The sequence below is a fragment of the Garra rufa genome, chromosome 19 (assembly GCF_049309525.1).
Source record: "Garra rufa chromosome 19, GarRuf1.0, whole genome shotgun sequence".
Taxonomy (NCBI): domain Eukaryota; kingdom Metazoa; phylum Chordata; class Actinopteri; order Cypriniformes; family Cyprinidae; genus Garra; species Garra rufa.
Genome location: NC_133379.1, coordinates 24,618,466 through 24,640,725, shown reverse-complemented (window position 1 = coordinate 24,640,725; position 22,260 = coordinate 24,618,466). Strand labels below are relative to the sequence as shown.

The 22,260-nt window shown below is 34.7% G+C and overlaps 3 protein-coding genes across 4 annotated transcripts; 1 reads left to right on the top strand and 2 right to left on the bottom strand.

Moving 5' to 3' along the window:
- The first annotated feature begins 885 nt into the window (after window positions 1-885).
- tgfb1b (transforming growth factor, beta 1b) lies at window positions 886-9,635 on the top strand. 2 transcript variants are annotated; one of them, XM_073824141.1, is made up of 8 exons: window positions 886-1,078; window positions 1,169-1,659; window positions 5,601-5,870; window positions 7,719-7,793; window positions 7,870-8,017; window positions 8,115-8,265; window positions 8,347-8,457; window positions 8,538-9,635. In XM_073824141.1, the coding sequence occupies exons 2-8, from the start codon at window positions 1,317-1,319 to the stop codon at window positions 8,583-8,585; spliced, it is 1,146 nt and encodes a 381-aa protein (XP_073680242.1). In that variant the 5' UTR covers window positions 886-1,078; window positions 1,169-1,316; the 3' UTR covers window positions 8,586-9,635. The 2 variants fall into 2 exon arrangements, with proteins under 2 accessions (XP_073680242.1, XP_073680243.1); XM_073824142.1 differs by having other exon boundaries at window positions 886-1,659.
- Window positions 9,636-13,522: 3,887 nt separating this feature from the next.
- cbr1l (carbonyl reductase 1-like) lies at window positions 13,523-16,907 on the bottom strand. Its single transcript, XM_073824490.1, has 4 exons — window positions 16,512-16,907; window positions 14,476-14,656; window positions 14,264-14,387; window positions 13,523-14,173 (listed from the first exon to the last, which is right to left on the bottom strand). The coding sequence occupies exons 1-4, from the start codon at window positions 16,798-16,800 to the stop codon at window positions 13,934-13,936; spliced, it is 834 nt and encodes a 277-aa protein (XP_073680591.1). The 5' UTR covers window positions 16,801-16,907; the 3' UTR covers window positions 13,523-13,933.
- Window positions 16,908-20,232: 3,325 nt separating this feature from the next.
- On the bottom strand, window positions 20,233-21,168 carry LOC141292029 (olfactory receptor 52Z1P-like). The gene has a single exon (XM_073824001.1). The coding sequence runs from the start codon at window positions 21,166-21,168 to the stop codon at window positions 20,233-20,235; it is 936 nt and encodes a 311-aa protein (XP_073680102.1).
- Window positions 21,169-22,260: the final 1,092 nt, after the last annotated feature.

Sequence of the window (22,260 nt, the reverse complement as noted above, 5' to 3'; positions counted from 1 at the left end):
GTCATAAGGGTCACTTTTTTGAAATTGAGATTTATACGTCATCTGAAAGCTAAACAAACAAGCTTTGTTAGAATAGGACAATAATTGGCTGAGATACAACTATTTGAAAATCTGGAATCCGAGAGTGCATAAAAATCTAAATATTGAGTAAATTGCTTTTAAAATTGTCCAAACGAAGTTCTTAGCAATGCATATTACTAATCAAAAAGTAATCTTTGATATATTTAAGGTAGGACATTTACTAAATATCTTTATGAAACATGATCTTTACTTAATATCCTAATGATTTTTGGCATAAAAGAAAAACTGTATTTTTGGCTATTGCTACAAATATACCCATGCTATTTTAGACCATGAAGTATATAATATAAAGTAATAACTGTTGTAATTCTCTGAGAAAATAAGGAAGTCCACACTACAACTAAAACGATAATGACGCAGAAAAACAATATTGTTGAATTTTTTTTTCATTGATAGCCAACCATGATCCACTCAAGCTCAAGGATTTAAAGTAGCAGACAACAAATACAGAACATTATCATGCGTAAAAGTGGCCATTAATGTTTATGGTTATAATTATTTTAAGAGTTTTCACTCTTGGTATGAACAGGCCTTAATTTAACATTCTCTAGTAAATTCTTGTTTAATCAGGCAAACATCTTGTTTCATTCTAAATGTTTAATTCTTTGTCGAGTGGATAGCAATAGGCAGCTGATTCAGGCGTATGAGTGCCATCATGAGTTAAACTAAACCCTTGCCTCACATATTGTCCACAGTTTGAGTTAAATCTACAGGGGAAACTGTGCTGCAAAGGAAGTGTTGTGTCATTTGCTTAAACTGTGCTGCTTCCTTTTCCTCTTTTGTCATTCCTTGAGTTGAGAGCAAACTAAGTGTTTTCAGAACAAGGGTACGGCACACGAAAAGAACCGATATTGCTTTGATACTTGTTGTTTGTTCCTGTTGAGCGGGACGCAAGGAACCATTAAGTTTATCGAATGGAAACTATGTACTGTAAATGAAGCATGGTGGTTTGCAAGGACATCTATTGTGTAATGTTAATGGACCGCTGACTTCATTGGTGAGTTTTGTTTGTTTCATTTCAGATCCATTGAGTCTCTTATGCCAGTGTGGTCATCAATATCTCAGTGATGTTTGGGTTTTGATTCAGGCTGTTGAGTTTGAAGTAAAGAAGACAAGTTCAGCTTATGCTACAGCAATGCTAAAGCGACGCCAGCATTGTATCTAGAAGTGCTCAAGACGTTTAAGTTCTGTAACAATCTAGCACCATATTTAAAGACTTTCCAGCGACGCTGACCATGAGGGTGGAGAGTTTATTATTGGCATTGCAATGTCTGTTGGGATTTTTGCACTATGGTAGAGCATTGTCAACATGCAGTCCTTTAGACCTGGAACTAATAAAGAGAAAGCGCATTGAAGCCATCCGAGGACAGATTCTCAGCAAGCTACGACTGTCCAAGGAACCAGAAGTAGATGAGGAAGAGGAGGTTAAAAACATCCCAGCAGAGCTCATCTCAGTGTACAACAGCACCATAGAGCTAAATGAGGAGCAGGCGGCGACTCCTGTACACCAACCTGTAGAAGATCCTATGGAGGAGGAATACTATGCTAAAGAGGTTCATAAGTTCGCCATGAAACCAAGTGAGTGGGTCTGTCCTTTCTCTGTTGTCTAGCCTGTCGATTGTTGAATCAATACAGCGCCTTATTTAGTGTTAGCTAAATGCCATGTGCCCGATGATTTCCTCAGAGGATTGAGGGTGTGTGCAAATTATCTGACCACAAACAGGAAGGAAGGCTGCTAAGAGAACGCTAATGAAGTGACTCAGATCCTGGATTGAGAGCTCTTTGGTAAACTACAGTACCACACAACTCCAAATATCTCTTGATCTGTTGTTGTCTCTTAAAACCTTATTTGGATGAAAAAGACAGCTCTGGTTTGGGGATGTTTTGATGTTTGGTGTCTAATGAACTTGTAAAACCACTGACGGTGCGGTGATGTTCTGAAATGAGGAGGCTTTTTTACAAATTAATTTTCATGTCCCAGTCACATTTTCTTGGTTAAATAAACATTACTTACACTATCTGAAAAGGAAAACAGAAAAAAAAAATTCTGTTTTATATTTTCACATTAACAATGTAATCAATATTCTATATATGAATCTCATCAAGTTAGTGTTTTTGAGCATTTTTCATTTATTCCAAAATAATAACTCATGGCAGTAACAATTTAAACTGTATATTTGTATGTGTGAATGTATGTTCAGCTATTCTTTTAATAGTTAATTTTGAACTATTTCTGCGAATTTGCGAATTTTGACGTAACGAAGTGATTATAGCTAGAACTACCCTCGACTAAAGATTTTTCTGGTCAACTAGTAGTCGTTCATTTTAAAGGGATAGTTCACCTAAAAATGAAAATTTTATGTTTATCTGCTTACCCCCAGGGCATCCAAGATGTAGGTGACTTTGTTTCTTCAGAAGAATACGAACGAAGATTTTTAAGGAAAACCGGTGCAGTCTGCCAGCCAAATAATGTGAGTGGATGGGCACCAGACATTTAAAAGTAAACAAAAACATGCACAGACAAATCCAAATTACACCCTGCGGCTCGTGACGATACATTGATGTCTTAAGACACGAAACGATTGGTTTTTGCGAGAAACTGAACAGTATTTATATCATTTTTTACCTTTAACACATCCATCTGTCCTGAGCACGAGCTTGTCATCCGGATCGTTACACATGTACGCGCTCTGGCGTAGTATACACAAACGCCGTAAGCGATCTGTCGCATGAATACAACACTCATTGTTTACACAGTGCACAGAGATTGTGGGTATAGCGGCTATTCAAAATGCTAATTACTTGTGCTTATCCTGATTGTTCAAACCAATTTAAAGCTAAAAGATTAAATTTGCTAGCGCAAACTCATTCGGGACTTTTCACCGATTTCCCATTATGGCGTTTGCGTATACTACACCAGAGCGCGTTCACATGTAACGTGCCTGATGCTAAACTCGTGCTCATGACAGATGGACATGACTGTGTATCAAAGGTAAAAAATTATATAAATACTGTTCAGTTTCTCGCAAAAACCGATCGTTTCATGTCTTAAGACATCAATGTATCGTCACAAGTCGCAGGGTGTAATTTGGATTTGTCTGTGCATGTTTTTGTTTACTTTTAAAGGTCTGGTGCCCATCCACTCATATTATTTGGCTGGCAGACTGCACCGGTTTTCGTTAAAAATCTTCGTTTGTGTTCTGCTGAGGAAATAAAGTCACCTACATCTTGGATGCCCTTGGGGTAAGCAGATAAACATCACATTTTAATTTTTGGGTGAACTATCCCTTTAAGGAATACGCAACTAATTGTTGCATCTTTAATTAACCACAATAATGAGCCTTTAAGTGTATACATAGCCTAATATGCACTCAAGTGCACACAAAAAAGCTTGCCACAGTGCACCGGCAGATATATTAATTATGAATGTTTCAGCGAAAAACAGCAAGGAGACTGCATTAACGTTTTAATAATTTATTGATAAACTAGAGCTTTCTTTGTTTTTGGCTTAAGAGATGAAGTCGGCGACTCTGACTCTGACTATTTGTTTTCCATTTGAATTGGTTAATTTAAAAGTAGACATTTCACTCTCTATAGCCTTATTTTTCATGTCTGTAAGACAAGTATACACAAAGTTTCTAAGTTTCACGCTCAAGTTCACAAAGAGCGAGACGGCAGAAAGCGCATCCTGTTTGCTTTCATTATTTTACAAAAGCGCAATGTATTGTTGTTGTTCTGAGTGCACACAAATAAAAGTCTTTACAGATTCAAAAGATGTATTACTTTTATCTGTATGACCAAAAATGAGTATTTTAAGAACAAGTGACTGCACCGGCGTCTCCATCTGTTGTACACTTGCATAGCACACATTTTTCTATGTTAACATTAGATTGAGTGACCATGTAAAGTTGCTACTACTTACATATAGATGATAAGTCATATTTGAGGTTGATGAATGATAGACGAGCATTTGGATGTTCTGCCCGATGTACTATTTTACCACATAGACCGGCCGGTCTATGCCGGTTGGCATTGTTTTATTTCTCTCATTCAGTATTTTGTATAAAAACACATTTAACATGCACACACATCCTTCCAATTACATGAGCTTATTTGAATTTAGATTCATTTCAATAGATTGGTTTGTTCAATAGATTCTGATTCATTAGAATCATTGTTGAGGTCTTACCTAGGCCTAATGTACTTTTATAAAGCACCAATATATTGTTTTTAAAGAATGACTACTTTATTGGTACCTACAGTTGAAGTCAAATGTTTACACCCCCCTTTCAAAATCAGCAAAATGTTAATTATCAAAATAAGAGGAATCATACAAAATGCATGTTGTTGTTTATTTAGTGCTGACCTGAATAAGATATTTCACATAAAATATGTTTACATATAGTCCACATAAAAAAATAATAGTTGAATTTATAAAAATGACCCTATTCAAAAGTTTACATCCCTTTGAGTCTTAATACTGTGTTGTTACCTGAATGATCCTCAGCTGTTTTTTTTTTTTTTTTTTGTGATAGTTGTTCATGAGTCCCTTGTTTGTCCTGAACAGTTTAACTGCCCGCTGTTTTTCAGAAAAATCCTTCAGGTCCCACAAATGATTTTGAGATCCATCTTTTTACATTGAGGACAACTGAGGGCCTCATATGCAACTACTGCAGAAGTTTCAAATGCTCACTAATGCTCCAGAAGAAAAAAAAACATGTATTAAAAGCCAGGGAGTAAAAAACCTTTGGAATTGTTTTCTGTTTTGGAAATCAGGGTAAATTTAACTTATTCTGTCTTATGGGAAACATGAAACTATCTTCTGTAATCACTGAAAGGCAGTACTAAGTAATAAAAAAATGATATTTAGGCAAAATAAGAAAAATGTACACATCTCCATTCTGTTCAAAAGTTTTCACCCCCTGCATCGTTTTTCCTTCTGGAGCATCAGTGAGCATTTGAACCTTCTCTAATAGTTGCATATGATTCCCTAAGTTGTTCTCAGTGTGAAAAGACAGATCTCAAAATCATACAGTCATTGTTGGAATGAGAAAACTAAAGAATTTGTGGGACCTGAAAGATTTTTCGGAAGAACAGCAGGCAGTTTAACTGTTCAGGACAAACAAGGGACTAAACAAAAAACACAGCTGTGGGTCATTGAGGTAACAACACAGTATTAAGAATCAAGGGGATGTAAACTTTTGAACAGGGTCATTTTTTTAAATCCAAATTGTTTTCCTATGTGGAATATATGTAAACATTTTTTATATAAAATAGGCCTATCTTATTCAGGTAACTCAGAAATTCAGGTAATTCAGAATAACATTTTTTAGATTCTAAAAGGGGGATGTTAACTTTTGACCTCAACTGTAATTACAGTACCCCATTGTTATTATTGTCACTAAAAAAACATATGCTCCTTTGTTCTTCATGTCTTCCTTCTTTCTGTGTTTCATTCAAACAGTGTCATATTTCCATACATATATTTTCAACTTTTTTGCTTTCTATTTCATCACCAGTGAATGAAAACCCAGACAAAATCTTAAGGTTCAACATCACAGATATAAGCCACACATTGGGTTTACACCGCACAATCTACCAGGTGGAGCTCCGTCTGCGCATGACGGATTCTTCAATAGCTCACGATTCAGAGGAGAGACTGGAGCTGTATCAGGTCACTGGAAACAAGTCGCGCTACCTGGAATCACGTTTTATTTCAAGACAAATGACTGGCAAATGGCTGTCATTTGATGTGACTCAGACCTTGAAGGACTGGCTGCAGAGGAATGGTGAGAATCAGTGCTAACTGCCAAATGTGATCATGTGTGTTTTTGTTAATGTCAAATTAACCTAGCATGAAAAGTAGCTCATTTAAAATGCATCAAATGACCAACTCAACTTTATAACTTAAATATAAACATATTTATCTGTGATAAAAAAAAAAAAAAATTTAGTCACGTCCCACATTTTGCACTCAGCCCTGTTACTGCATAACTTTTCCCTATTACAGAAAAAAATCCTTAAAATTGTGCCATTCCATTTTCCATCTAGTTTTTACACAAACTGAATTGCATACATCACTTAAGAATCAAGTAATGATCAAACACATTTTTATTTATGGGTAATATTTTTATCAATAACTACAAAATAGTGTTATTGTTAACCATACCTACAGTTCATATTTGTGGTTCATATTCAAATGGTTTGTGGTAATTGAAGTAAAGCTGAAAAATTAAACTATGTTTTTATTAAAATTTAATAAATCATTTTTGAAGAACTAAGATACCAAAACTGAAATAAAAATAAATTAAAGCTAAACAGAAATATTAACAACCTAATGAAAACTAATAAAATGACAAAATCACATAACAAAATTAATATTATTAATTAAATTAATCATGAATTGAAATGGAAAATATAAAAATAAAAACTAGTTAATTTTTTTTATTAATTAATACTAATACATAATACATAATAATACAAAAATAACACTGCTGCAGACCAAAATGTGCAGAATTTTTAAACTACAGTGCCTTGCAAAAGTATTCATACCCCTTCATTTTTTTCATGTGTTGTTGCAGCATTATGTTAACCTGCTTTAAATTATTTTTTTCCCCACATCAATTTACACTCCATACACCATAACATCAATTTACACTCCATACACCATAATAATGACAAAGCAAAAAAACAGATTTGCAAATTTGACAAATTTATTAAAAATAAAACACTGAAATAAGTTCATTGCATAAGTATTCATACCCTTAACTCAGTACATAGTTGAAGAACCTTTACAGCCTCAAGTCTTTTTGGGTATGATGTGACAAGCTTTGCACATCTGCATTTGGCAATTATCTGCCATTCTTTGCGTCACCTTTTCACCTCTCAGGCTCTGTCAGCTTGGATGGGGGCTGGCAGACATTTTCTAGAGTCCTAGTTGTTCCAATCGTCTTCCATTATGGATAATGGAGGCTACATGCTTCTGTGAACCTTCAATGCAGCAGATTTTTTTCTGAACTCTTCCCTAGATCATTGCCTTAATGCAAGTCTGTCACTGAGCTCTACAGGCAGTTATCTTGACCTCAGGACTTGGTTTTTGCTCTGATATGCGTTTTCAGCTGTTAGACCTTTTCTGAGAGGTGTGTGCCTTTCTAAATCATACTCATTCAAATGAATTTGCCACAGTTTAACTCCACTCGAAGTGTAGTAACATCTAGAAGCAATATGAATGCTCCTGAGCTAAATTTCGAGTGTCCCAGAAATGGGTATGAATACTTATGCAACAGGATCTTTTCAGTTTTTTTTAAATAAATTTGCACAAATGTTAAAAACACATTTTCTGCTTTGCCATTATGGAGTAGGGAGTGTAGATTGATGTGGGAAAAAAGTAAAATCAAGTAGTTTAACATAAGGCAGCAACATAACAAAATGTAAAAAAAAATGAAGGGGTATGAATATTTTCGCAAGGCACTATATATATATATATATATATATATATATATATATATATATATATATATATAAATTACAGAAACACTGGCACTGTAAGAGTGGTGTATCTGATTAAAAGAAGTGTTATTACACACAGGCAATGTATGCATTATAAAATAAAACTTTCTATAAAATTTGATTCATAGAGGCAGAGCAAGGATTTCAATTGAAGATGGCTGATAATTGTGACCATCTGAAGCCATTTCCATTCAAAATAGCAGGTTTGTGAATTAAAATTAAAATCCTATATGTCTTGATGTTGACAGAACATGCTAATATTGCTCTTTGTGTTTGCAGGTTTGACTCAATTAAGAGGTGATAAAAAAGCCTTATCAGAAAATATGCCAAAGCCTCACATTTTGGTAATGTCACTTCCTCTTGACGGGCACAGCTCGTCAAAATCTCGCAGAAAGCGCCAAACTGAAACAGATCGAGTTTGTACAGAGTGAGCCTTTTTATGAGTCAATGTAAAGTCAAATTTACATTATTTATTCTTACTATATCAAATGCCTCACAGTGTGACATCTTCATGTTAAATGCAGTAAGTCTGATGGCTGCTGTGTGAGGAGTCTGTACATTGACTTCCGCAAGGACCTGGGCTGGAAGTGGATACATGAACCTTCTGGTTATTATGCCAACTATTGCACTGGCTCTTGCTCTTTCGTCTGGACTTCAGAAAATAAGTACTCACAGGTAGCAATCAAAACTGACAAATTAGAACTGGAATGTTTAGAAAATATGGACCTGAAATTGTCTGATTTTCTTTGCCTGCAGGTTCTCGCGCTGTATAGGCATCACAATCCTGGTGCATCTGCTCAACCCTGCTGTGTACCTCAGGTTCTAGACCCACTGCCCATCCTTTACTACGTGGGCCGGCAACATAAGGTCAGAACTGATTTAATTGATGTTTTTAATATCACTTTCGTCAGTTGTCAACATTTAAATAATGTTAAAACTTTCCACAGGTAGAACAGCTGTCAAATATGATTGTGAAGACCTGCAAGTGTTGCTGAAAGCGCTGTTTCTGTTTGGTCCTGATTTGAAAAATTAAGACAGGAACATCTTAAAGCAATTGTAACCCAGTATTTTAAGAAGACAATTATTTTATTCCTGTTTTTTTGGTCAGCTTTTAATTTTACTTGACTCCATTGTATCACACTTACAGTTGAAGTCAAAAGTTTACATACACCTTGCAGAATCTGCAAAATGTTAATTATTTTATCAAAATGCATGCTGTTATTTAGTCGTTTTTTATTTAGTACTGACCTGAAAAAAGATATTTCACATAAAAGACGTTTACATATAGTCCATAAGAGAAAAAATTTGTTGAATTTATAAAAATTACCCCGTTCAAAAGTTTACATACACCTGATTCTTAATACTGTGTCCTTACCCATATGATAAACTGCCCGCTGTTCTTCTGAAAAATCCTTCAGGTCCCACAAATGCTGGGGTTTTTCAGCATTTTTGTGTATTTGAAACCTTTCCAACTATGACTGTATGATTTTGAGATCCATCTCTTGACACTGAGAGACTCATATGCAACTATTACAGAAGGTTAAAATGCTCACTGACAATTCAGAAGAAAACACGATGCATTAAGAGCCAGGGGGTACAAACTTTTTAAATTTGAAGATCAGGGTAAATCTAATTTATTTTGTCTTCTGGGAAACATTTAGCTATCATCTGTAACTTTTGAAGGGCAGTACTAAATGAGAATTTAAGCAAAATAAGAAAAATGTACACATCTTCATTCTGTTCAAAAGTTTACACCCCTGGCTCATAATGCATAATGTTTCCTTCTGGAGCATCAGTAAGCATTTGAACCTTCTGTAATAGTTGCTGTAATAGTCCCCTCAGTTGTCCTCAGTGTGAAAAGATGGATCTCAAAATCATACAGTCATTGTTGGAAAGGGTTTAAATACACACAAATGCTGAAAAACCAAAGAATTTGTGGGACCTCAAGGATTTTTCTGAAGACAAAGTGGGCAGTTTAACTGTTCCAGACAAACAAGGGACTCATAAACAACTATCACTAGACAAAAAAAAAAAAAAAAAAGAAACAGAGCTGTGGATAAGTTTTAACAGGGTCATTTTTATAAATTCAACTATTTTCATTTTGAACAGGGTCATTTTTATAAATTCAACTTTTATTTCTCTTGTGGACTATATGTGAACGTCTTTTGTGTGAAATATCTTATTCAGGTCAGTACTAAATAAGAAATAACATGCATGTTGTATGATCCCTCTTATTTTGGTAAAATAATTAACATTTAGCAGATTCTGCAAGTTGTATGTAAACTTTTGACTTCAACTGTAGATGTATTGATTGTTTTACACTGTTGTACATTTATATTGTGAATAACACTCTACATATGCTGTGATGTTGTCATAAAAGTGGTCATATTCGTTATTTGATATAAAGGTGCCCAGAGTGTTTATAATTTTTTTTAGCTTAAAATGTTTTACATTTATTTGAGTTCATTATTGCTATTTTTATTTTAAGATTAAAACATTATGAGTCTTTTGTCAGAAACAAATGAATAATATTTTTCATATAAAAACAGATATGTTTACTGTACAGACTGTAATATAGCGAGTGGAATATGATATTTTTCTGTTGTTTTCAGAAGACTGTTGAAATCTGTACTTCCAAGTCAACACGCATTGCTTTGTTTTGTAATCAATCTTTCTGTAAACACAGAATGCACTGTTTTAATATCATATTGTATTAGCTCTAAAAGTAAGCACTGTTGCTACAATGTAGCTCAGGTTTCTGAGAGTCTGTGCATTGGTGTATTTTTATTGCTGTATACTGTAATTGTCATCAACACTGAATGTTTTTAGTGCATGTTGTTGCTCTGTTTTTTCCCAGAATCCACTTTGGTTACAGGTGTTCAGGAAAGACAGTTTCCTGCCAGCTATTTTGTTGTGGCTTCAGAGCTGGCAAGGCTTTTTCTTGTTTGGTTTTATAAAGGAAGTGAATTAAAAGGTTGTACACTGTTTGGTAGATTACTGCATTTATGTCATTTCTTTCAGTGAAAATACAGAATTAGATTTTCTTGCTGATTCTGAAAAATTGTGTTTATGTACCGGATTGTTATATATGGCTTCAGAAACTATACAGCCATCCCTAATTATAGTACCAACACAGGCATTGACATTGTAAGCTGTTACCACGTTTAAAGTATATTTATTTATATATATATAATCGATAAAAACGCTAAAAAACGTGGTAACAGCACACCTTAATACAATTAATTAGAAATATATAACCAGTCCAACAAGAGAGGTAAAGAGTTTGAGGACATTCTTAAGACTTTTGTCTTATGCTGCCATCTAGTGGAACAAATTGGGTATAGATATTTTAGTATTATTTACAGTTTCCACAAATTAATGGAAAAGAATACTGGTCCTTCCCCTGCTGAAAAAACTGCTAAAACCAGCATAGGCTGGTTGGCTGCTCTTAGCTGGTTTAAGCTGGAAGTAGCTGGTTTCAGATGGTGGTTTCCCAGCCTAACCAGGCTGGAAAAGTGGCCAAAACCCCAAACCAGCCTGCTGACCAGCTATGACCAGCTAAAACCAGCCAACCAGCCTAGACTGGTTTTAGCTGTTTTTTTTTTTTTTTTTTCACCAGGGTCGACGCGTTTCTGTGTTTGTTAATAAAATATGACCCTGAACCAAAACCAGTCATAAGTAGCACAGGTTTGTAGCAATAGTCAAAAACACATTGTATGGGTCAAAATGATCGATTTTCCTGCTAAAAAAAAACGGTTGAGACCAGCCTAACCAGGCTGGGAAAGTGGCCAAAACCCCTCTAATACCAGCCTGCTGACTAGCTATTACCAGCTAAAACCAGCCAACCAGCCTAAACTGGTTTTAGCTGTTTTTTTTTTTTGTTTGTTTTTTCACCGGGGTCGTCGACTTCTGTGTTTGTTAATAAAATATGACCCTGGACCACAAAACCAGTCATAAGTAGCACAGGTATATTTGTAGCAATAGTCAAAAATACATTGTATGGGTCAAAATGATCGATTTTCCTGCTAAAAAACAGCTAAAACCAGCCTGGCCTGAGGGTGCAAAAAAAGTATATTTAGAAAATCGCCTTTAGTTGTCCAAATTCTTAGCAATGCATATTACTAATCAAAAATTAAGTTTTGATATATTTACGGTAGGAACATGATCTTTACTTAATATCCCGATTACCCTGGTGAAAAAAACAGCTAAAACCAGCCTAGGCTGGTTGGCTGGTTTTAGCTGGTCAACCAGCCTGGTTTTAGCTGACTCATAGCTGGTTGGCAGGCTGGCTTTAGAGGGGTTTTGGCCATTTTTCCAGCCTGGCCAGGCTGGTCAGGCTGGTCTTAGCTGGTCAGGCTGGAAAACCACCAGCTAAAACCAGCCTGACCAGCCTGGCCAGGCTGGGAGACCAGCTAAAACCAGCTACTTACAGCTTAAACCAGCTAATACCAGCCAACCAGCCTAGGCTGGTTTTAGCTGTTTTTTTCAGCAGGGTATTTTTATTTTTTTTGGCATAAAAGCAAATCCTGTTGAAAAAAAAAAAAAAAAAAAAAAAAAAACAGCTAAAACCAGTCTAGGCTGGACAACCAGGCTGGTTTTAGCTGTTTTTCAGCAGGGAAATCGATTACTTACTTGCGACTGGTTGTGTGGTCCAAGGTCATATTTTGATAACAAACACAGAAATGCGTCGACCCTGGTGAACAGCCCCCCCCCCCCCCCCCAAGGCTAGGCTGGTTGGCTGGTTTTAGCTGTTTTTTTCCCTGTCATAAGTAACATTGTATGGGTCAAAATGATCTATTTCCCTGCTGAAAAACAGCTAAAACCAGCCTAACCAGGCTGGGAAAGTGGCCAAACCCCTCTAAAACCAGCCTGGTTGATCAGCAGGGTTTGCTCTTATGCCAAAAATAATCGGGATATTAAGTAAAGATCATATTCCAAGAAGTTATTTTGTAAATTTCCTACCGTAAATATATCAAAACTTAATTTTTTGATTAGTAATTTGCATTGCTAAGAATTTCTTTTGGACAACTAAAGGCGATTTTCTAAATATTTTGACTTTTTTTTTGCACCCTCAGATTCCATATTTTCAAATAGTTGTATTTTAGCCAAATATTGTCCTATCCTAACAAACCATACATCAATAGAAAGCTTATTAATTCAGCGTTCAGTGTGTTCAGGATTTTCCAGCCTCACTAAATCATTTATTTTATACTAATATGAAATTTATATGGCGCCCTCTCCTGGATACACATGTACCACACAATGTCCCTACAGTTCAGAACTCAGAGCGCTTACTTTAGTCTGCTATTCAAATAATTATGGGGAGATATTTTAATGTTACTAAACAAATACTTAAGGATTGATTGATTGATTAATTGATTTCAAAAATAGTAAGTGAAATAAGATGCTCTTGATTTTTAGTTTTTAAATGAAAACCTTATTGACTTTCGTATTGTATTATTGTGAGCATGATCCAAACAACAAGATGGCGATTTGATTACCAGCGTTAATCACAGTGTTTTATCAGATATACCAAACTTTAATCTACCAGTTACTAGAGTAATAGTTCAAATACATTACAAATAACTACAGTACTTTCTCTGCAATGATAACTACTTTCTGTTGGCCAATAAGGTTGAAGATACTGCACATTTTAGTACCAGTTTATTAGCTGGATTGTTTGACAGATTGCTTTATGATGGCTTTCGATTTCTCAAGAGCAGAGGTTGCACTAACAAAAGCTTGCATAACATGAGTGCTGTTTTACTTCATGTAATCATAAGTGTTGAGGCGGGTATGACTGTGGATGAAATGCATGGCATTCTGTAATACAGTAATTATTTCTCTATTTAATGCATTGAGTATCTTAAAACAAGCACATGACTTAAGCAGAAATAACCTTTGAGCATGAAAAAAGTGAAGGCAGTCAAGCTTACAACAAATCATTTTAATGGTTACAGTTTAAGATCACAAGTTCACAAATGTTTTGGCAAACTAAACATGCATTTTGCTTCACAAAATTGGAATGCATTTGTTTCAGATGGTGAAATCTGTTCTGTGGAAGAAAATTAGTTTATCTTCTGTTTATCTTTGCTAGATAAACAAAATGACCTTAGAAACTGAATAGATACTGAAAATACGATATGGAAAGCTCATATCTTCTCTATAAATCATACAATTACTTTCAAGAAAACTGTGGCAAGTTCATGTCACAGCTTTTTAAAATGTTGTACAGTACAGTGTTATTTTCACGTCAGTATTTCGGAAAAGTTATTTACTTTCAGATGTAATCATGACATTCTTTTTTAGATGGAATTAACTGATGCCGCCTGCTTTCTACACGCTACCATTCCTGTACAGTCTTGTCCCACACTAGCTGTCCATGTGGCTCTTTGGCTCCCTCAGGCAGCATTGCCAGATAAACAGGAGTTTCTGCTCCTTCCTCTGGACTCTTCGTAGCATTCGGTCCAGCCATGTCTGTCCGCACCCATCCTGGACAGCAAGCATTCAGGAGGATACCATCGCCTGGCCTCGTCTCAGTAAGAACACGAGCTTGGATCCTTGATAGCACAGTCACACCAATCTAACAAAGACAAAAAACATATACAGCTTTAGTCTGGGCCTGCTTATTGTTAAAATAAACAAATAAGAGACAAATAAAGATGTTTGCTACCTTGGTGGTACCATAGGCAGTGTCTGGCCAGCCCTGAGATTGATGATCCCCTGCCTGTGCAGCCATAACAAACTGTCCCATCAGCAGGCACAATTCCTCCTCTGCCAAATCTTTATTTCTGAATCTGTCAAAATGTTAACATAAAAGCAAAATAAATACTTGTCATGCTGTGCACTTTACCTCATCACAATTATAAAAAATGATTTACGCACTGAGCCTGTAGTTCAGGACTGCACTTGTCAAGGGATTTCTTGCTAACAAAGCTGGACACGTTGACCACCCGAGCGTTGGGACGAAGTATCGGCAGAAGAGCATAGCACACCCACAGTGTTCCCCAGAAGTTGGTGCGCATGGTCACCTCAGCCTGTTCTCCAAATGGCTCTGTTGCTGCATCTGGAAAAAGAAGAGTATTTCAAATTGCTGTAATGCAAATTATTTGGATAACCTATATATTTTTCATTAAAAGCTTATTTTATAAAGCCAAATGGTATCCTTCCACTAAAAGATATAGTCCCTAAAGAGTCATTCAGACAGAATGCATTTTAAATTTAAGTAAAGATCATGTTGCATGAAGATATTTAGTAAATTTCCTACCGCAAATATATCAAAACTTTTTCGATTAGTAATATGTATTGCTAAGAATTTCATTTGGACAAATTTCAAAGCAATTTTCTCAATATTTTGATATTTTTTGCACCCTCAGATTCCAGATTTTCGAATAGTAATAAAAACATTATTCTTCTGCCAAGCAAGTTCCTTAGAAATGGTTGTGGTTGCAACAAAGTGGTTGCTGAGCAACATACAGATGTAAACACATAAGGTGTATGTTTGTAGAGTAATTTACAACAGCTTTGAACGCGGCTCAACCAATCAGAATCCAATTATCGGTTTTATTATAAACATGAAGAAACATCATTTTACTAGGCCAATTCCTTTAACTGATATCTTTCCGCTACAAGATGAGGTTATTTACATAGAGTGTGTTTTTGTAAGACGCATGACAGTGGATTAAAAAAAGGTCTAGAGACACTATAAAAAAATTCTGAAATCCTTTTGCGGCACGAAATGCTGCAAAAGACGTCAAACCGCCTTTTTAGCTCATGATTACATAGAAAAACTATAGGAAAGCATTGCAGATGCAGACTCTTGCAAAAGAGAATGCTGTGGGGATTTTAGCACAGAATGCTGAATGAAATAATTCAATACAATAGAATTTATATTTATCTTTATTATATAAATTAATTTATTTAAAAATATATTAATTTATTCCGCTAGAAGATATAGTCCCTAAGTAGCCATTTACAAAAAAAAAAATATATATATATATCCATATATATAGTGCATTTTTAGAACTCAAAAGACTATTAGATTAGAAAAGAAGATTAGATATTATAGCAATAATATTATATTATATTCAGTGTTGGGGGTAGCGCATTACAAGTAACGTGAGTAACATAATCAGATTACTTTTTTCAAGTAACTAAGCAAAGTAACGCATTACTTTTTAATTTACAAATTTACAAGAAAATAAAGTAACGCCAGTTACTGTGGCATTGTGTGCACTGTGTAAACATGATGTTACTGTAGTTCTAGATTAATTGTGAACATGCATTAATTCATCTCACTCACAAAAAATAAATTTAGTATTCATCAAAATGAATTAAAACAAGGAAATGCAAACCCAAAATGACACAAACCTGCAATATATTAATATGTTAAATAACACAAATATCCTTTTTGTATTATTTCCATTTTATTAACCAATGTCTTTGCTGCTGACCTTTGATGATGCAGTTCACCTATACTAATACTGTTTGTGCTTCATTGTTTTTTTTTGTTTTGTTTTGTTTTTTATTGCTGAAGAGTGAACCTTCTTCTCCTGCTTTCTACTGTACTTTGCCTTCAGCCAGAGGCATATTCATTTCAATTTTTGGTGTCAGAGGGTTTTTAAATTAGATAAAAACTGAATGTTTAATATTAAGAAGAAACAATGCCTACTGCCCATATTTAAAAAGTAACGCGAAAGTAAAGTAAAAGTAACGTGACACATTACTTTCCATAAAAAGTAACTAAGTAGCGTAAGTAGTCCTACTTTTTAGGGAGTAACGCAATACTGTAAAAGTAACGTTTCCGGCACTGACTATATGATAATATTACATTTTATTATTGGTATAATATATAGAATGTTTTCATTGAAACTTTAAGCACACTTTAAGGTCACCGCTGGAAAAGATCATTCAAAACTAACTTTTGAAGGCAATTCCCGCGTTGTTGATAAGAACATCCAGGCCGCCGTACTTCTCCTCCAGGAACTTCTTGAGGGTCAGAGAACTTCCTTGGTCACATATATCAAGTTTGTGGAAGATTACGTTTTTGCATCCCTCAGACTGCAATCCAGCAACCGCCTCCTGTCCCAGTTTTTCATTCCGTGCAGTGAGAATAATATCTCCCTTGAAACCTGCTTTGCACAGCCCTTTAACAATCGCCAATCCGATGCCTTTGTTTGCCCCTGTAACTACAGCCACTCTTTTAGACATTGTGGATTTCTGTTGTCAAGCGTTAAGTCACGAAATAAAGAACCTGAAGCTGAGTGTTGAAATGTTAGTTTCTGAAACGTTCCGCACTTGAAGCAGCGCTCAGCCCCTCCTCTAAACCGGACAAGAACAAAAGAGTGCCAGAAGTGCAAAGTCATGCTTACTATCGCTATTATGCTGATAAACTTTATTGAGTTTATTGCCCGTGGGTAACTTAAATGCACATGATATGATCACAAATATTATAAAACATAATTAGCTATTGTAATTATCAGTAAACCGATCAAGTAAAATGAATGCTAAAGAGAAACACCTTTTTAAAATAAATTGTCAGTGAATATATTTTCAAAATCAGAGTTGTAAATAAATCTTAAAGACGTTTAAAAAAGTTTTAGAGATCTGCTTGAGTAATTTTTTTTTAGCCTTTTCACCTCAAGATGAATTTGAATGCAGTGTTACTTGCTGTTTGCACTTAGCAGCAAATGAATGCTTAACCCTCTGGGCCTCCTCATTAAGGGGTCACACTTGGCTCCCTCGCGGTCAAAAGTGACCGAAGCCTTAAAAATTAACTTTTTTTTTTCTTCAGGAAAATCAATTAAATATATTTTTGTTCAATAATATTTTGTAATTATTATTTAGAATTTTGAGCATTTTTTATGAATCTATGCAATATATATACAGTTTTAATGAGCAATTTTTTCCCAGTAGATTTATATTTTATATTATATTTTTTAATTAATTATGTATTTATTATTTTTCAATAAATACAACATTTCACATTAAAATAGAGTAAAAGCATTTAAAATCCATTTTTTTAAAGTGAAAATTGCACCATCTAGTGGCATAAAAAATAAAAACTTGTATAATGCCATGTAAACTCCTGTATCTCCCTATATACATATATACAGGGGCTTTGGGATTCCTATTGTTTTTTTTCTTTTTATTGTTTCTTCATTTTATTAGGCTTTGCATTTAGAAATATATTCAGACATTCTACAGATAAATTTTGGCAAGGTTTAGATATTTTTTTGATTGGATAAATATCAGGTTTTGCATTTTTCTGCTTATTTCTGTGTGTCTCTGTGTGTGTCTGTGTGTGTATGTGCGCGCGTGTGTGTGCGTGTGTGTGTCAGTTCTGTACTTTTGTTATTTTAGAGTGTCAGTCCTTGCTTGCTGAACACTTCTTTTCAGCACAGTTGCTCATTTGTAGCTTGTATTACCAAAAGATTATCTGAATTATCACATTTTTTCGTATTTCCCATTCATTTCCTATGTCGGTCATTTTTGACCGCGAAGGAGCCAAGTGTGACTATTTTTTTTTTGACCCTTTAACATATCCGAATCATGTCACTGATTTTTTTTTGTACTCACATAGCTAATGCAACAAAAGTCACCAAGTGTCATCTCATTCTGATGAAGCTACGATTTTTAAAAATTCAAAACATAAAATTTTTCGGTCAAAAATGACCGAAGAGGCCCAGAGGGTTAAGATCTTAAAAACAGACATTTAATGTCACAAAACATTACAAACTCGACATGGTTTGCCTAACATCGTGACAGAATAAATAAGTGTGGGTCAAGAGGGCATGAAGGCTACAGAAATCACTTAAAATCCTACTTGTTCATTGTGATTTGTCTTTATTTGATCAGCAGATGGCAGCAAATAATGTTGCGGCAAATTATTTTGCAAGTAGCACCTCAGGGCAGCAGGTTTGCATACATTCTGTTTCCTATCTTTGTTGCTGTTTTGATTTGCAGAGATATATTAAACTATTAAAAATGAACACACACCAGATCTTGCCAGAAGTTTGTGGAATTGCTGATTGTTGAAGTTAATAGAGTGCCCTGAAACATAAAAGAAATGCTAAAAATCAGGCTAAAAACTAGTAACAAGTAGGATAATGTAAAGGAACTATTCACCATTTAATAATCAGTCACTGTCCATTTAAATACAGTTCTTTTTATTTACATTTGTGCCTGAGAGGATGTAGGCCTATAGTTATTCATTTCAATTTTTGGTGTCAAAGGGTTTTTAAATTAGCTAAAAATTGAATGTTTAATATTAAGAAGAAGCAATGCTGCCCAGATTTAAAAAGTAACGCGAAAGTAAAGCAAAAGTAACGTGACACATTACTTTCCATAAAAAAGTAACTAAGTAGCGTAAGTACAGTTCTTTTTTTTCTTTTTTTTTACATTTGTGCCTGAGAGGATGTAGGCCTATAGTTTGAGCTGATGCTTTTGGGTTTAATATGTTGTTGAAATCTGTTAACCCATTTCCACGAACTTCTTTTTTTACATTTCTCAGTAGAACACATAGCAAAATTCAGTATTGCTTTTTTATTGCAGTTTTAAGCAGATGAACAGGCTATTCCTGTACTGTAAATATTATATATTTTCATATCTAATATTATATTTTCAAAACAAACATCCCATTGATCAGATCAGCTGGATAATGGTAAACGATAAAGCATGATGCTCACAGATAATATACTGAATTCTGCCTCCTCCTTTATTTATACCAGAGGTGGACAGTAGTGAAGTGTTTTTACTCTGCTGTAAAAGTACCTTTCAAGTGTCTGTATTTTATCACAGTGCTTTTATTTAGAAATCTTTACTTCACAACATTCCAAAGCATAATAGTGTACTTTTTACTGCACTATGTTGCATATTAAATATCATTTAATACTTGATTACATTACAAATCTATAGCTTTCTTACTTTCAGTCAAGTAAAAGTAATTAAAAGATTTACTTGAGCACAAGAAAGTACTGCATTTGTTCAATGTTCTTAAGTAATAAAGGTAAATCAAACAACAACTTTTATTTATGAAATGTAGTGCAGTAAAAAGTATGTCATTATGCTTTGGAATGTAGTGAAATGTAAGTAATGAAGTAAAGTTTTCCAAAGAAAAACACTCTGATAAACTACAGATACTTTTAAAGTATACTAAGTATATAAGTATAAGTATATTCATTAATATCCTAATGATATTTGCCATAAATGAAAAAATATAATTTTGATCCATACAATGTATTTTTGCCTATTGCTATAAATATACCCAGGTTACTTAAGACTTTTTGTGGTCCAAGGTCACAATTGTGCTTGAAAGGAAGTAGGCTTATAATTTCAATTGATGCATTTGTGTTTAATATGTTGTTAATATTAAAAATATATTTCTCAGTAGAACACAAACCCACATTTCTCAGTAGAACACAAAGCAAAACTAGTGTTGCTTGTTTTTTTAAATGGTGACTATCATTTTGTTTTTACATGTGTTCTGTAGCACTGACTGCTGCTTACAGAGAAAAACACATAATCTTACATACAGACCTACATAAATTGCTTGCAAATGTTAAGAACATCAGCTGTTTATTGACAAAATGTAATATAAAAAAAAATTCCAACATTATTTAATCTAAAAAAATAACAATGATCTTACATTAAAGGCAGTAACTTCTTCTTAGAGCTAAAAAGTCTAAACACATTGCTTCTAAGGGCCTGAACACTCAGCCCATAGATGGCTGGATTCAGAATAGGTGGAAATATCAAGAAATAAATTGACATAACTATTTGTGTTTCAAAGGGAAGAAAACTTGTGTCGAAACGACTTTGTACAATTTCAAAAAAGCATCCCACACTATAGTTCAGTATTGCAAATAAGTGTGGAGTGCAGGTCTTCAGTGCTTTTATTTTAGACTCTTTAGTGGCAGTAAAGCATATTTTAAGAATATGTCCGTATGAGTAGAAGGTCATCATGAGCTGAGGAAAAGTGTACACAACAACAGAAAACAATCCAATTGCACTTACAACATTTGTGTCATCACAGGACAGTTTGACAAGAGAGTAATTAGAGCAGTAAACTCGCCCTATAATGTTTCTACATAATGTCAAGCGCAGAGTCAGAATAAAAAACAAAGCAAATGCCACTAAAGGATAACCCCATGAGAAAGCAATCAGTTTATACACTTTTGTGATCGTCATAATACTGTGATACTGCAGCGGGTAGCAGATGGCCACATAGCGATCGTAGCACATAACCGACAGAATGGTGAACTCTATAATAGCATATGTGTGCAGGCAGTACGTTTGAGCCTTACAACATGCCAAAGATACCTCATGAGAAGGAGACATTAAAGTACCCAGCAAGGGGGCAAGCAATGCTGTGCCACCGTAGATGCCATTTACAGCCAAGTTACATAGAAAGACGTGCATAGGTTTGTGAAGTGCTTTGTCATTAATTATGATACAAATCACAATAGTGTTAGCAAAGACTACAAACATGTACAACATGAAAAAGATCATGAAATAAAGGTATTTAAGGTTGTCCATTCTGTAAAAGGCTTCCAGTATAATAATCGATGAGTTTTCCATCTTCTTTAAATTGGAAAAATGGTACATCACATTCTTCACAAATAGTTTAAATCAGTTGAACAGATGAACAGGCTTTCCTTGTACTGTAAATATAAGAGACACAAAATATATTCATAATTCCTTTTAAAACAAATGTCCCAGATGTTTCAGGTCAGCTGGATAATAGGTGAATGATAAGGCATGATGCACACAAAAAATATATTAAATTGAGCCTCCTCCTATATTTATATGCACTCTTACCTGTAACCTTTGAGAATTGCCCAGTGTTTTCAGATTACATCATTTCATGTAATTAGACTGTGATTATGTAAATAAGCCTATATCATGTGGCTATTTGAATTACTAATAAGTATATAATTAATAGTAAAATATCTTGTGCTTATTACAGGTTAGAGCTGGCTGGCATAATTGCTAAACCATGGCATTAGAATTAGAATTTAAATACAGTGGGGAAAATAATTATTTGACAACTGCTAATTTTGTATGTTTGCCCACTGAAAAAGAAATGATCAGTCTATAAGTTTAATGGTAAGTTTATTTTAACAGTGAAAGACAGAACAATAACAAAAAAATCCAGAAAAATGCATTTCAAAAAAGTTATAAATTGACTTACTTTGTAATGAGTGAAATAAGTGTTTGATCCACATCAGTCAGCGAGATTTCTGGCTCCCATGTGTCTTTTATACAGCTAACAAACTGAGATTAGGAAGGGGTGCTCCCAATCTCACTTTGTTACCTGTATAAAAGACACCTGCACAGAAGCAGTCAATCAGATTCCAAACTATCCACCATGGCCAAGACCAAAGAGCTGTCCAAGGATGTCAGGGACAAGATTGTAGACCTACATAAGGCTGGAATGGGCTACAAGACCATTGCCAAGCAGCTTGGTGAGAAGGTGACAACAGTTGTGATTATTCGCAAATGGAAGAGAAACAAAATAAATTGTCAATCTCCCTCAGTCTGGGGCTCCATGCAAGATCTCACCTTGAGTTTCAATGATCATGAGAACAGTAAGGAATCAGCCCAGAACAACACAGGAGGATCTTGTCAATGATCTCAAGTCACCTGGGACCATAGTTGCCAAAAAACAAT